The sequence below is a fragment of the Myotis brandtii genome, unplaced genomic scaffold (genome assembly GCF_000412655.1).
Source record: "Myotis brandtii unplaced genomic scaffold, ASM41265v1 scaffold18, whole genome shotgun sequence".
NCBI lineage: Eukaryota > Metazoa > Chordata > Mammalia > Chiroptera > Vespertilionidae > Myotis > Myotis brandtii.
In genome coordinates this window covers 6,697,187-6,714,020 of record NW_005356674.1, presented here as the reverse complement: position 1 = coordinate 6,714,020, position 16,834 = coordinate 6,697,187, and the positions used below count along the sequence as shown (strand labels likewise).

Here is a 16,834-nt window from a genome sequence, read left to right as displayed (position 1 = left end):
TCTGGTGCCGTGTCACATACAGAAATTTTTTGATATTTGCAACCATAGTAAAACAAAGACTTATATTTTTGATATTTATCTTATATATTTAAATGCCATTTAACAAAGAAAAATCAACCAAAAAAATGAGTTTGCGTGTCACCTCTGACACCATGTCATAGGTTCACCATCACTGCCCTAGGCAATGCATGTTAACTTTTCATGTACATAGGAATCATTTGGGTTTTGTTTTGGCATGTCTGGGGTGGGGCTGAGATTTTGCTTTTTTTCTTTTCAATCCTCACCCAAGAACATTTTCCATTGGTTTTAGCGTGAGAGAGGGAAAGAGAGAGAGAGAGACTGAGAGAAATGTTGATGTGAGAGAGAAACATCAATCAGTGCCCCGACTGGGGATCGAACCCACAATCTAGGCATGTGCCCTGACCAGATATCGCACCCACAGTTGTTTTGGTGTACAGGATGGCAGTCAACCAACTGAACTATTGGCTGGGCAGATTTTGATTTTTAACTAGCTTTTACTTCATGCCCAAAGTGCTGGTCCATTTACCACATATAAAAAGATTTAATAAAAAAGGTTTATTGAAATAATCATATTCTAAATAGTTTACACATTTAAAATGTATTATTGAGTGGTTTTCAGTATATACAGAGTTGTGCAACCATCACCACAGTCTAACTGTAGAACATTCTCATCACTTTCAAAAGAAAACCCTTATCTTTAGCTGTCACTGCATTCTCCCCCCTTGTCCCAGAGCCTGGCAGCTACTAATCTACTTGCTCTGTCTCTATACATGTGCCTCTTCTAGACATTTCAGATAATTTGGTATTATATATTATGTCGTCTTTGTGTCTGGTTTCCTTCAATTAACATAATGTTTTTAAGGTCATTCATGTTGTAGCATGTATCAGTATTTTATCACAAAACAGTATTCCATTGTAGGGATATGACATACAATTATAAATTCATTTACATTTAACATGATTACTGATAGTGAAGGACTTTTTTCTGACATTTTGCTCTTTGTTTTCTATTTATATTTTTTATGTTCCTCAATTTTTCCACTCCTCTTTTTTTTTGCATTTGATTTTTTTTAGTGTACTTTAATTCTCCTCATTTCCTTTATTTGTACATTGTTTACTTATTTTCTTAATAGTTACAGTGGGTATTATAGTTAACATTCTAAATTTATAATAGTGCATTTTGAATTGATATTAACTTTGCTTCAATAGCATACAAAAACTTTGCTTCTATATAGCTCACTTTCTTTTACCACCTTTGTGCTGTTGTCTCAAATTATATCTTTATACCTTGTGTGTTTATTAACGTAGATTTGGTGTTTTATATATTTGTCTTTTAAATCAGATAGGAAAAATAGAGGAGTTTAAAAACTTAAAATGCACTAATGCTGGCACTTATATTTACCTATATAGTTACCTTTACTGGAATTCTTTATTCCTGTGGCTTCAAGTTACTTTCTACTCTCACTTCAGCTTAAAGAACTCTGCTTTAGAATTTTTTGTGGGGCTTTCTACTAGTGACAAATTCTTTTAGCTTTTGTTTAAATGGAATATATTTAATTTTTTCTTACTTTTTGAAAGATAGTTTTGCTAGATATAGTATACTCTTTGATATGTTTTTTTCTTTCAGCACTTTAAATATATCATCCACAGGTCCTCACTTCCATGGTTTCTGATAAGAAACGGGATGCTAATCTTATTGAGGATTCCTTGTAAATGATGAGTTGCTTTATCTTTGCTGTTTTCAAGATTCTTTTTCTTTCAATAGTTTGACTATGTCTGTCAATGTAGAGGTCTTTGATTTATCCTCTTTGGAGTTTATTGAGCCTCTTTAATGTATAGATTCATGTCTTTCATTAAATTTGAGAGTCTCTTTAAATATTTATTCTGCCCATTTCTATTTTTTTTCTTTTGGGGCTTCCCTAATGCTTATATTGGTGTTCCATGGTGTCCCACAGGTACCTTAGTCTCTGTTCATTTTTCTTCATTTTCTTTTTCTCTCTATCCTTCAGAGTGGTTAATGTCAATTGTTCTGTCTTTAGGTTTGCTCATTCCCCCCTGTCCCCCACTCACCTTGTTCAGATCTGTTGTTGAACTTTTCTATTTTACTTACCAGCATCAAGATATCTGTTTCCTTTTTATAATTTCTTTCTCTTTATTGATATTCTCTTTTTGTTTACTACTTGCTTTCCTGATTTCTTTTAGTTCTTCTACTTTTAGTTCATTGAGTATAATTAAAACAGTAGTTTAAAGTCTTTCTAGCCCTGGCTGGGTGGCTCAGTTAGTTGGAACATTGACCTTTACACAAAAAGGTTGCAGGTTCAATTCCTGGTCAAGGCACATACTTAGGTTGTGGGAACCCCAGTCGGGATACCTTTGGCAACTGATGTTCCTCTCTCACATTGATGTTTTTCTCGCTCTAAAGCAAAACAAAACAAAAACAATGAAAACATATCCTCAGGTGAGGAAAATAAATATCTTTCTATTAAGTCCAAGTCTGGCCTTCCTCAGGGACAATTTCTGTCCATTTATTTTTTACTATGTATGGGCCATAGATTTCTGCTTCTTTGTATTCCTTGTAATTTTTGTAGAAAACGGGGTATTTTTAATATTATCTATAATAATAAATGTGTAATATGCTAATTAGACTGGACAGCCGAACAGCGGAACGATCATCCAGACGACCTTTCGGACAAAGCTGGGGCTGTTAGGGCCAAGCCCCCTTGCACGAATTTCGTGCATCGGACCTCTAGTGATATAATTCTAAACATCAGATTCTCCCCTTTCTTATAGTTTGTTGTTTTTTTATTGTTGAGGGCTGCAGTGGTCCAGTTTGTTTGGTGACTTTTCCAAATTATATTTTGCAAAGGCTGTATTTCTTTTAGTGTGTGGGCATTGAAGTTTCTGTTTTATTATCCCAGCAGTCAACCATATCTGTCTGGAGCCCAAAAGGAAAAGAAAAAAAAAGAGCCACTCTTCTGGCCTTTGCAGCTTGTCTCTGAGCCGGGGCACTTCTTCAACATTGAGCTAGACTGCCTACTGTGTCTTCACCTTCCATTTCCTACCTGTTCCAAACTCAGAAGTGCAAATCTAGGGTCCTCTCAGATCTTTTCTGAGCATGCGTCTGGTCTTGGGCATACGTTTTGCACTCTGGTTTCCATGGTGTATGTAGCGGCCCTTCCAAGCCCTTATTTCCATAAGAAACGTCTACTGTAGCTTCTTACTTCCCAGTCTTTTAGGTGTGTCTGCTGATTTCTCTGTTTTCTGTACTTTGCCTGCTAGTATATGTTTTTAATCTTTTAGTAGATGCTCAGAAAGCTACTCTAGGGTGGATGGGGTTGTGAAATAAAGGTTTAGCTTCTGCATCAGTTCCTTAGGGAACTGCCAGGCAGGTGAAAACACACAACTGTAGTATTTTAACAACAAGGCCTATATTAACCCCTTGACAACCAGTAAGCTACTCCAGGAATATAAGCTTCTATCTCTACAACCAACAATTTGGGGAATGGGAGATAGTAGACAGGTAAACAAAAATTTCACAATGCTTTCATATTGAAATTGAGCCACCTTTTTTTTTCTCCATTAAGCAATTCCCTGGTTGCTTCAAGTTTTTGATTCCAGAGTTGATTCTGTCAGTTCTTGCCAGCTAATGATTGTTTTAGTGCAGCGGTTCTCAACCTGTGGGTCGCGACCCCTTTGGCGGTCGAACGACCCTTTCACAGGGGTCGCCTAAGACCATCCTGCATATCAGATATTTACATTATGATTCATAACAGTAGCAACATTACAGTTATGAAGTAGCAACGAAAATAATTTTATGGTTGGGTCACAACATGAGGAACTGTATTTAAAGGGCCAGAAGGTTGCGAACCACTGTTAGTGGAAGGACTAATTCTTTGAGTGTCCTGCTCCACTGTTTTCTTTGACATTATTCCTGAGTTGTAAGTTTTATATTAACTTTAATGTAGTCTTTTGGTAGGTAAACTTGATAAATTGATTTATAGTATGTTGCTTCCCCTCTTACTGTGATTCGTCACTGAAACTTTGCTTTTTAAAGTTTCTGAATTATTAAACTTATGTACAGACTTGTAAAAAAGAACAACTTTGGAAATGGAGATTTTAAATTAGTTGTTGAAAGAAATTGAGTAGAATGTTGAAAAAGCTGTATGATATGTTTGTGGAATTTAGAAACATTCCTATTCTCTAAAAACTAATTGATATAATCATGATGTATATTTCTGTAACTATATTATTATTACAAAGCTCAGCAAGCCACTCCATACTAAGAGCACTGGGAGTGTTTGTTCTCTTAGATAGTATAATCTTGAGCTCCACTTAGTGTTCTGTTGTCTTATTCTGATATTTCAGTGGTAAAAAAGCAGTGTGAGCTGAGGAATTCTATTCATGTTTATAATGCTGAAGAGAAATAACCTTTTTTCTCACTAAATCACTAGAATTTAAAAAGACAACGTGGGAGAGTTAGAAATAAGACTTAATTAGTGTCTTTATTTAAAATTCTCATTTCATGTTGGTAGGAAAGAAAACTGTTGCAAAAATAAATCCCTTTTTGAAATTTGTTTTCTTTTAATTCTTAATGAAATATCTTCAAAATCATTGTTAACTGAATGGTGGCCTTTGGATTACTGGCAGCGATTAAGTTGAATCTGTGTACTTACATCAGAAAGTTAGCAATTTATGCAAGCATTTATCATGGGATGAAGTCCATTTCATGTAGTCTTTTTAGTAGTTTGTAATACTTGCTTGATTCTGATTATTAATAAGCTAGAGCTTTTGAAGAATTTTTAATTACATTTTTGTTCATTTCAATAAATAATAAGAGGAATCTTATTTTTGAAAGCAAAAGTAAGAAATTTTATCATGATCAGGTAGCTGCACATGAATATTTTGGAAGATTCTTTTCAGGAGGAAAAACTTTCTGATTTATTTTTAATTCTAGAGTAGAGAGGTGATTGACTTGGCAACATACAATATACCAAGATGTTCTTTAGTTTGATAACCTATTTGTAGCTTCCAGTTATTCCATATCCTAATATATAAAAAGCCAGGGGTCATCATGACAGAAACAACCGGACAGATGACCGAACAGCCGGCTGAGTGGGGCGACCAGGCTGGCGGGGTGTGGGGGGCAATTGGGGGTGACCAGGCCAGCAGGGAGGGGCAGTGAGGGGTGACCAGGCTGGCAGGGGGGGCAGTTAGGGGCAATCAGGCTGGCAGGCAGAGGCGGTTAGGGGGGGATCAAGCTGTCAGGGGGTGGGCAGTTAGGAGCCAGCGGTCCCGGTTTGTGAGAGAGATGTCCTGGATTGGAGAGGGTGCAGGCTGGGTTGAGGGGGGACCAGGCTGGTAGGGGGGGCAGTTAGGGGCAATCAGGCTGGCAGACAGAGGTGGTTAGGGGGTGATCAAGCTGTCAGGGGGTGGGCAGTTAGGAGCCAGCGGTCCCGGTTTGTGAGAGGGATGTCCCGGATTGGAGAGGCTGCAGGCTGGGTTGAGGGGGACCCCCCGCTCCCCAATGCACGAATTTCATGCACCGGTCCTCTAGTTAACTATAATGAAAAGCAATCACTTTGTCTTTCAGGAAACCTTTGTGACTGACATTTACTTTCTACCTAATGTTTTATAGGAATAATCCTGAAGTTTTTCAACCGTTTTTATTCTGTAGGTGAATATTCAGATTGTGAATTATATATGCATTTCTATTTTTCTTTATATTCTGACTTTTAAGCTGCATTGTATCTTATTCACATCAGAGTGCCTAAGGAAGAATGAAGAGAAAGTGAAATATAATCAGTTTTCCTATTCATTAACTCCTGAAGGTTTAATGTTTAATCCAGCAATTTTCAACTGTTATGCCATAAGAATTTTTAAAACATGCAATATCTATTTAGTCAGGGGTACTGACCTCTCTTCCCTTATATTGTCAAATTAAAAAACGACAACAACCAACACAACAATAGCTGTCTGGTGTGAATGAATCAAAATTATACCTATTTTTTTTTTGTCAGGCAAAAATGTAATATTTTTTGATGTGCCATAGAATTTTAGTAATTAGTTTACTAGTATGTGCTGAGATGAAAAAGGTTGGTTTAAACTTGTGGCTAGAAGGTATGGAACTGGCTGGTTCTTTGATTTCATTTTATCCTACCTTTCTCTCATGAATGAAATGAATAAGTGACTGTTCTATCCTCTCAGATTAATTAAATTGTGACCTTGTTAAACTGTAATAGGCTGCCAAATTTATTAAATACCACTCTTCTTTGAAATGAATTTCTTTCCTTCAGAACTGCTTCCTGTTAAAACTCTAATCACCATTAAGAGAAAATAACTTGTAACTTAGAAAATATTCTTGTTCAACAGACAGTTGAGATCTATGCAGTTTGCTAAGTTGGTTGTATGATTTAGACAAATTTTATTGATAATATATTCTTGGTCATTTGAGTTTTAAGAATTTATAATTATATAGAAAAAAAAGATAAGGATCCAAAGCCCCTGGTTCCTCCCCATCAATTTGTACACTCGATAAGACTGATTGCTTTTGTGCTAAAAATGATATGCCTTTTTTTGTCTTCAGGAAAATCTGATTTGAACAAAAATTCTCACTCTCAAATGGTTATTACACTGCTAAGGCTGACACTTATGAGCTAGGTTACTGTTGGAGCCAATAAATCCATGCATTTCTTCTCTTTTTAAAAAGTCATTATTTTTATACTCCTTGTCCCTATAGATAACCACCTTATATTAGTATTTATTCATATTTGAGATTTACATTTAAAGTAAAAAGTCTTCGGTGGGAAAGCACAAATTTTACCTTCCTCAGAGGAGCTCAATAGATGTATACATGTTTTGTTTGCTTTTAAATATTAGTACGTCTCTTTTCTAATTAAGAGCTCAGAAAATTAACATAAAGCTCTGATTTTTGTAACAAGCATTAAAGAGGAGATTGTTCAATAAAATAACCTTTTTGTTTGACTTTTTTAAGTCACAGAAATATATAACTTTAAAAATATATCTTTGCATAATGTCTTCTAGAAGTAGTTCTAAAACGGGAGGAGAAATAATATGCAAATTGATCTGCTAAGTAATTGAAAGAAACTGGACTTAATCTGTCAACATTTGGTTTTCATGTCAGTAGCTTACTATCTATGTGATATTGAGTGATTACTTAATCTTTTAAAGTGTCTATAAAATAGGGATAATAATAACAATAATAGTACTTGCCTTATTGGAATTGTTAGTAGCTAAGAAATTGTTAGTAGATTGAACCGCGTCTAGCACGGCCAGTGGTGAACCTGAGGAGGGGCGGTGAAGGATTAAAGAAAATAGACAAGAGAATATAGTTGGGGCCAGGCAGGTCACTGCACCTAGATGAGGACACAGTGATACCAGGAAGAATTTCATGAAAACTGAGCCCAAATGATGAAATTATTTCTTTCTCAGTAACTTTTATACCTTTTATTCATACTTCTCATTCTGTTGTGGTTGGTTTTAATCTGCCAAACACATTTTCAGAACTTTAGGGCATGGCAAAATTAGGAAATAATATTTTATCATGAGAGTTGAGTTTTCACTAAAGATTAAGTCTCTGCTAAGTGTCTCTTTTTCTCTAGTTACATTTTGAAATTTAGATTAGTCTTGTCTCATGATACAGCATTCTACTTTGCATGTCGGATTTTGTTGACAACTTAATTTTTAAATATGGTTGTACTTATTCTGGTCTTCTACTTTAGAGTACTAGATATGATAAAAGACTAGGATAATTAATAGAAAAGGGGATATTTGATGAAGAAGTGAGGGTTACAAACTCTCGAGATGTTAAATGTAGCACAGATAGTCTTCATCCTTGAATGTAATGGAATGCTTTATGTTCCCCAAGTCTGTGGATCTTTCCATTGATGAGTCCAGCTTGACAGGAGAGACAACACCTTGCTCTAAGTTGACAGCTCCTCAGCTGGCTGCGACTAATGGAGATCTTGCATCAAGAAGTAACATTGCCTTTATGGGAACACTGGTCAGATGTGGCAAAGCAAAGGTAATTTTTTTCTTGATTTGAAAATAGCGATTCCTTTTTATTTTCAACCATTTTTTCATTTCTTTTTTGCTAATTTTATGTGAATCTTTAAAAAATGTGAGACAGAAACAACAGAATTAAACCTAACCCTTGGCAGCTATTTGGGAGGCTGAGGAGAAGCCCCTGAGGTATAACATCTGTCCACAGTTCTGCCATTATCTAATGCATCCTTTAAAGGCATAGTCCTCAATAGTCCTCAGCACTTGTTCTTTTTTTTTAAGATAGAAATAGTGGCTCATAGATATGTTCATTTCTGGTTAAATATAATTTGAGCTTATTTGATAGGGTACTGGCTGCATACTATTCACCTAATGATTGATTACAAATATTTTGTTTCTGGAGTCCAATATTTCACAGATGTAAAAGGCATCATTCAGTAGCATTTGAGGGGACAAAGATATCCTACTTTAAATGTCTCTGTTGAGTATAAGATTCAAATTTCAGTAATATTAATATAAAAAATGGGCTTCAAAATTGAATCAAAAGTAAATTTAATGAAAATTTTTTTCAAGGTTTGTATAACAAGGTATAAATAAATACTAATGATCTCTAGTAACATTTGCTAAGGAATCCTTGGATATGTATATCATATCTTTACTATAGGCAAGACTTTGGAAAAATGGGATGAAGGTTTTATTGTTATTGTTGAGGGAGGATTCCATCTGAATGTAAATATATTTTCCTGTTTTTTTCCCTTAGGGTGTTGTCATTGGAACAGGAGAAAATTCTGAATTTGGAGAAGTTTTTAAAATGATGCAAGCAGAAGAAGTGAGTACTTAGTTTGTTAATGATGCATTCGTTTCAAATCTGACATTCTCCATTGTAAGTAAAGAAAAAAGAATATTGGTAGATTATTTTATGTATTATTGACAGTAAAATTTTATTCAGAATATCACTCAGTTGTCTATGCTTAAAAACATAATTGGAAAGCCTGTGATTGGAAGGGCTTGAATTGGCATTGTTTATATTCTAAAATATTTTTATACTTATTTTTTGTTTATAGGATAAAAATTTTTATAGCTTATTTATAGGGCGAAGTCTTTTGGAAATGAACTTTATCATATTACCTTTTTTTAAAAATAATAGTTTACTGATTTTTAGAGAGAGAAAGGGAGAGGGAGAGAGAGGAACATCGATGTGAGAGCGCAACATTGATCAGCTGCCTCCTGTACTCCCTCCACCCTCTCCTACCTGAATAGAGCCTGCAACCTGGGCATGTGCTCTTGACCGGAAATAGAACTGGCAGCCTCCTGGTGCAGGGATGATGCCCAACCAACTGAACCACACCAGCCAGAGCGATCATATTAATTTTAAAGATTACTAAATAGTATATTTGTACCTCAGAACATGTCTTCTACCAAAATTCCCAACTTTACATAATTCCAAATAATGGGAAAAAAGATTCCAAAGTAAAATAATCTGGAAGATATTCTTGCTTAAGGATTTTGAAGATTAGTTCTTTTATTTAAAGTACTTTCTTATATATAAAAAAGAAGTTGCCCTCTACAAATATATTCTCCCTAGGTCATGTGGATTTCCCAGGTAACATGCCAAGACTCTAGTGTTCATGATGCAGTGTATAAACCATTCTCAGAAGCTTGGCAGTGAAAAGACCACTAGAAAAGGGCATTAGCAGATCAAGGAACCAACAGAGTAGAAAGATTTGGGATACAAGCATGTTTGTGGATACAGAAAGGAGAAAGATGGGAAATGTAAGGGGCAGTGATGGTAATGAAGTCCTGGAGAAGCTGATTGGAAGAATAGGTTTTTCCTCCAAAGAGAGGCATAGAGGGGAGCATGGACCTTTTCAGATAAACAGATATTTCAGTTTCCTCAGTGAAGGGGGTCATATTTACCTTAAGGGAGAGTTGTATGTATTAAGCACTAGCATGGGTATGTCAAGCACTTAACAAAGTCCATGGCACCTAGTGTATCTCACTAAGTTTAGCTAATTGTAGTTACGCACTTTTCCAATTTGTCAAGGCACCGAAAACCCCTCTGCAGAAGAGCATGGACCTCCTAGGAAAGCAACTTTCCTTTTACTCCTTTGGTATAATAGGTAAGAGAAGAGTGAGTATGTATCTCATATATTTACTTAGGTTTTTATTTTTTTTAGTATGAAGGGGTAGTTTACATACATGCATACATACATACATTTATTCATTTAATTAATTTACTAATTTTTAGTTTTATTACTACTTTTTAAAAATTACAAAACTATCCCTTAGCATTGTTCTTTTCTACAAAGATAAAACAGAACTCTGTTTAGTTTTGTGCAGTGGCAGTATCGTAGCCAGTGAGGTTTATTTGAGGCGCGATTATTGCTAATTGGAAAAAAAAAAAAAAACCACAAAAAAAACAACAACCAGAACTCTTTTTAATTCCTATAATTAAAGAGCATTTTTGTAAACAGTATTTTTTGTCTTCAATAAAATGTGATAGTATTGAATTATGGACTACTTTTTTTATTTCACTTAATTCTGTCATAAACATCTTGTCATTAAAACAAATTTAAAATTTGTATAGTATTCCATTGTGCATTCTTGCCATCTTTGTTGTCATTAACTTAAAGGGGAATAAAAGACTTTTCATTATTTTATTTCAGAATTCAATATTAGAATAACTGAACACTTTGTCATATGTGTATTGGTCCATTTTTATGACCTTCCAGTCTATTTCTTTGGCCCTTCTTTTGTTGTGGCTTGAGTCTCAGATTGGTAACAGCTCTTTGTATAATTAGGATATCAGTTCTTTTTTATTTTAATGTTATGAAAATTTTTCTCCAGTTTTACTCACACACACACACATACAGGAATATATACACATGCATATATGGTATAATTCATTGACCATAATTTATTTTTGTTAGGAGAGTATTTGGGATAGGATCTTAGAAGGTCATGATCTAGAGCATTATTTTGCAGTTCTAGAAAGATGAAGATAAACTTGTTTAAATATTTATATTGATCTAGAATACAATCTCGAAGTTGCTTTATTAAAACTCTGGTTATACTGTATTTTTCCTCATAAAAACAGTAGTGCACCCTTTGCACCCCTTTTTTTCAAAGACAAAGGTTAAAGCAGAGAATATGAAATCAGTTGTTTCACTTGTGTTAGTTGATTTTTTATTTTTAAATACCATAAAAGTAGTAATTTTTAAATATTAAAGCAGTTTTAGATGTCTTAGATAAGATACATCATTCTTTGAGCCAAGTCCTAAATACTTCTTCATTTGTAATACAAGGTTAATACGGAATGTATGCATATTGAGTTAGCAGAAGTAAAGTTTCTGGGTTTATTGTTGCAAAGCTGATAATAAGTAGAAGACTTATATGTCTTATGTGACCTTTTCCCCCTTCATTGTATGAAAGTACTAGTACTATTTTTTTATACTGGGAGTTCGCAGATATTATGCTTTAAGGGATGGGTACTAGCAATGGCAACAAAAGGTAAAATGTGTGTACAGTATTTGTGTGCATGTGTGCATCACAGCAGTAACTTTAATCTCCTGCTTACTACATTTTTGTAGAATCTTGTAATCACTTCCTAGTATACTTTCCCCTTTAATATCAAGGAATATTTTGCTGCCCTCAGTTTCTATCCCTTCTATGCCTAAGTCATTTTATATAAAAAAGAAAAATTGCTGTTTGATTCTGTTGCAGGTATCATCATGTTGGTTGGCTGGTTACTAGGAAAAGATATCCTGGAAATGTTTACTATTAGTGTAAGGTAAGTTCTAATGGTTATAAATGGAAGTCTCTTTTGCTCTTCTCATTTCTCTGGTAGGTATAGCATATGTTCCATTGTGGAGGTATTATATGAGCACATACAGTATAGTACCTCTACTTAAATAATTCAGAATTCATATATTGAAATGAATTAAAACCAACATATATGACAGTGGAGAAAACCTATATTAGATGTCTGGTATTATCAACCCATTATTGCATTTTTATATGTAAATGGAGTTAAGGATTGACAAATAAAAACTAGCAGCATGAAAAAGGAGGACCACAATATAGAAACTGAATAATTAATTTTAATGCAAAAATGAAAAAAAATCAAGAAATAGAAGAACAATTAAAAGTAAACAGCATTTGTAATTTCAGAGATTTGTGAAGAAACTGCATTCATGATAGATTACTATAGAAAAGTATACAGAACAAAAAAAGAACTTTTAGAAATTAAGATTATGATTGCTGAAATTAAAATTTCAATTTAAGGGGTGTAATATACAGTTGAAAGGTCCTCCCAAAAAGTAGAGTAAAAATTCCAAAACAGAAATGAGATAAAAGTGTCAAAGAGAATAATTCAATAATTACCATATTTAACTAATAGAAGTTTCAAAAAGAGGTAAGAAGAAATTATATAAGAAATGATGCATTAACATTTTCTCAATCTGAGGTGAGACATGAATCTTTATAGTTTGGAAGGATTCTCCAAATGCTCAGCAGGATGAAAAAAACTCCCAACTAAATTCAGTCATTGTGAAACAAAAGAAAAAAACAAGTCAGGTCATCTACGAAGGAAGTCTAATTAGGTATCAGACTTCAAATTAGCAACTGCAGTTCCCATCACGGTCTTTTTAGGCTCTAATAAACATTTCTACTCATACGACTTTTATAGATCTCATCTGGTACCTGTGCCCAGTTATGTGCCCTGACCTGGAATCAAGCATAGCCAGGCAACTTCAGGCATCCCTCTTCTGAGACAGTCCTTGCAACAGTTTGTGCAGTTCAGCTTAGGTGCAAAAAATGAGATGACCTTCTGAGTGCGGGAACTACACTGGGTTAAAATGCTCCATATTCCACAGGACCCAATATCTCTGGAAACACATTTTTCATGGTGCCTGCAAGAAACACGTCTAGTTAGTTATGAGTCACTACTCTCAGGAAACCCAACCTATGGCTTCCTGTTAAATAATTATAATTCTCCCAGTCCATAGACAGTTTACCAGTCAGGAGGTGTTGCCTAACAACATAGTTGACATGCTACCTTTTATCAGGTCACTAGGAGAACAGAGCTAGAGATTTAATGAATACAGAAGGGGGAAAGAATTTTATTAATCCTTCATTCACAGCAACATTGGATTACTACACTGGGTTAAAATGCTCCATATTCCACAGGACCCAATATCTCTGGAAACACATTTTTCATGGTGCCTGCAAGAAACACGTCTAGTTAGTTATGAGTCACTACTCTCAGGAAACCCAACCTATGTCTTCCTGTTAAATAATTATAATTCTCCCAGTTTATAGACAGTTTATCAGTCAGGAGGTGTTGCCTAGCAACATAGTTGACATACTACCTTTTATCAGGTCACTAGGAGAACAGAGCTAGAGATTTAATGAATACAGAAGGGGGAAAGAATTTTATTAATCCTTCATTCACAGCAACATTGGATTACATTTGAAGACGACGGGGCAGTACTCTGAAAGTATGGGGGGAGATGATTTTAAGTCTAAATCTAGTCCTGGCTAAAGTATCAATCCAGTTAATTATAAATAGATAGGCAGGTAATCAGAAAATTTATTCCTTACCTATCCTTGTATGAATTACGGAAAAACAAGGGTGAAAGAAAGGAAGATGATGATGTGTGTGGTGTAAAGTAAGAGTGAAACTCGCCTTGGCATCTAAAGAAAATAAATGTAGGAAATAATAGTTTAAGAATTAGAGAAAAATCAATGGATTAAGGCTCTGGCTGGGTAGCTCAGTTTGTTAGTGGTCATTCATAACAGTTGATGAGCAGTTAGTTGCATCTAAAGGACATTGCTCTGCCCAGCTGGTGTGGCTCAATGCTATGAACCAGGAGGTCACAGTTCGATTCTCAGTCAGGGCACATACCCGGTTGTAAACTTGATCCCCTGTGTGGGGCATGCAGGAGGGAGGCAGCCAGTCAGTGATTCTCTCTCATCGATATTTCTATCTCTCCCTCTTCCTTTCTGAAATCAATAAAAATATATTTAAAAAATAAAGGATATTGCCCATTTCAGATATACATATACCTTCAAATTGAGTAATACAGTTAATATTCAAGTGAAAATTTTCACAATCCATTTTCTTCTGCATATTATTCATAAAATGATTTAAATATAAAAGCATGAAAAGGTCCATTGGATCTGGATTGTAAATGATGATGCCTAGTTTTCCTGATATATGAGGGTTAATGAAAGCATAAGAAAAGAGAATTCTATTTGAACTTGAAATAATTCAAAAGAGAGAAGGAAGTATTAATGATAACACATATTTCTTGATTCTTCAGTGTACACTGTTTAGGCAGTGGTGTTGCAAGTGTTATTCATTGACTTTTAATTTTATAATCAACCTGTAAATAAAGCATGAAAAGTTAATTATGGTTATAGAACTGATTGCTAATGATATCAAGTTAGATCATATAAAAAAAGTAAGTATAGAAATTGGGAAGTAGAAACACAGGAGAGAACAGTGTTAGAATGAGGAATAGAAATGTATATTTCCTTATCTGTATTGGAATCAAGAGATAACACTTGAAATGGAATAAATAGAGATTAGATTATTTTTATAAAGGGAAACAATGAAGTGATTAATTTTTTTGTTATGATAAAATACACATACCCTAAATTTACTGCTTAAAATTGTACAGTGCAGTTAAGTATATTCATAATGTTGTGCAACCATTACCACTATTGTCGGAACTTTTTTATCACCCCAAAAGAAAACTCTGTTCATTAAACAATCATCCCCATTCTTGTCTCCCTTGTCCTTGGCAACCACTAAACTGCTTTATATGTATATGGATTTGCTAATTCTTGATATTTCATATAAATGGAAACATGTGTCCTTTTGTGTCTGGCTTCTTTCACTTAACATGATGTTTTTAAGGTTAATCCATGTTGAGCATGTATCAGTAATCCATTCCTTTTTATGGATGAATAATACTCCATTGTATGGATATACCACAGTTTCTCATTCATCAGTTGATGGACATTTGGGCTGTTTTCACCCTTTGGCTGTTGTGAATAGTGTTGCTGTGAACATTCATGGACAAGTTTTTTCTGAACATCTGTTATTGTTATCTATATTTGTAGATGAGGAAACTAAACTACAGAGCCGGAGAAATAATAGCTCAGGGCCACACAGGTAAAAATTGGTTAAGCTAGGGGTACAAACCTAAGCAATCTGATGTCAGAACTTATATTCTTTAACCACTGCTTAACCTGACAACTAGTAGGTGTCTAGTAAATGTTCACTTTCCCTTTCTTGTGAGGCCATTTTTGGGTATTGACAGTATTAATTTTGCATTTTTTTAGCCACTCTTTTAAGTAACAGACAATTGAAATTATTGTGTGGTTACTATTTAACTTAAACTTTAATACTATATATACATTGGTTACAGTTTGGCTGTAGCAGCAATTCCTGAAGGTCTTCCCATTGTGGTCACAGTGACTCTAGCCCTTGGTGTTATGAGAATGGTGAAGAAAAGGGCCATTGTGAAAAAACTGCCTATAGTTGAAACTCTGAGTAAGTCTGTGGAAAGAGCTTGCTTATACAATGATGTGTGTGTTTACACTAAGAGTGGATTATCTTTGGGTTTTATAATTTTTGTCTTAGAGGTTTGCATTGTGGTGTTTGACTTGTGGCAATGTGAGTATGGTTTTAGCAACCAAAAAGTAATTAAAAATGCATATCATTCAGGACAGGTAACTGTCAGAGAAATTTTTCTGCATCATGGAATGTTCTATTTCTTAAATCATGCTTTTAAAAAATCTGTATAACAGATGAAACCTTGGAGTAAAATAACTAGAGTTTTTTGGCAGCTCAAGAAAGATAATTGATAGTTATAGATCCTAAAAGGTCATACTTAAGTAGAATTCATTGATAAGAACAGTAAATATACAAGTTAAATTGCTATGATACAACTTTATATGTGATATGAAAACTGTGATAACTTTATATATGCTGTGAAACTTTTTTTTTTAATTTGGGAATCCAAGATTGTTGAATTTAAATTCTAGTTTGCATTTTATTATTGAAAAGGTAAAATACCTTCAAATACTGATTTAAAAAATTATATGGGTTTATATTTAGGCACCCTTAAAACTTTCTTGAAAAATCTATAATAATAAAGTAATATGCTAATTAGACCGACGACCTTCCAGACGAAGCTGGGACTATGAAGGAAGCCTGGGTCCTGGGTGCCTGCTGGAGGCAGGAGGGAGGCCTGGGTCCTGGGTGCCTGCTGGTGGCTGGAGAAAAGCCCGGGTCCCGGGTGCCGGAGGGAAGCCATGCTGGCAGCTGGGGGAAGGAAGGCCTACTCTTGCACGAATTTTGTGCATTGGGCCTCTAAGTGTATTATATAAAACTAGAGACTCAGTGTACAAAATTCGTTCACAGCCCAGCCTGCACCCTCTTGTAGTCCAGGACCCCTTGGGGGATGTCTGACTGCCTAAATCAGCAGTAAGACATCCCCCTGAGGCCGGGCTCATGGCTGGTGAGTGCAGAGGCGGTGGCGGGAGCCTCTCCAACCCTGTGGCAGTACTAAGGAGCAGCGAGCTGAGCAGTAAAGAGCAGCGAGCAGGCAGGCGGTAAGGAGCGAGGGGTCCTGGTCTGCTAGAGGGATATCCTCCTGCCGGCTTATACTCCTTACTGCTCGGCTCACTGCTGCTTTTTTAAAAAATATATATTTTATTGATTTTTTACAGAGAGGAAGGGAGAGAGATAGAGAGTTAGAAACATTGATGAGAGAGAAACATC

General features: G+C 35.1%; 1 protein-coding gene across 7 annotated transcripts in view; it reads left to right on the top strand.

Annotated features, from left to right (window-relative positions):
• The window catches only part of ATP2C1 (ATPase, Ca++ transporting, type 2C, member 1), a 124,241-nt gene that overhangs the window by 59,240 nt on the left and 48,167 nt on the right, over positions 1-16,834 (top strand). For all 7 annotated transcript variants that reach the window (XM_005863590.2, XM_005863592.2, XM_014537536.1 and 4 more), the window contains 5 exons: positions 7,907-8,062; positions 8,801-8,869; positions 10,085-10,160; positions 11,764-11,830; positions 15,477-15,601. In XM_005863590.2, coding sequence (XP_005863652.1) covers positions 7,907-8,062; positions 8,801-8,869; positions 10,085-10,160; positions 11,764-11,830; positions 15,477-15,601 — 493 coding nt within the window. The remainder of the gene's footprint in view (positions 1-7,906; positions 8,063-8,800; positions 8,870-10,084; positions 10,161-11,763; positions 11,831-15,476; positions 15,602-16,834) is intronic.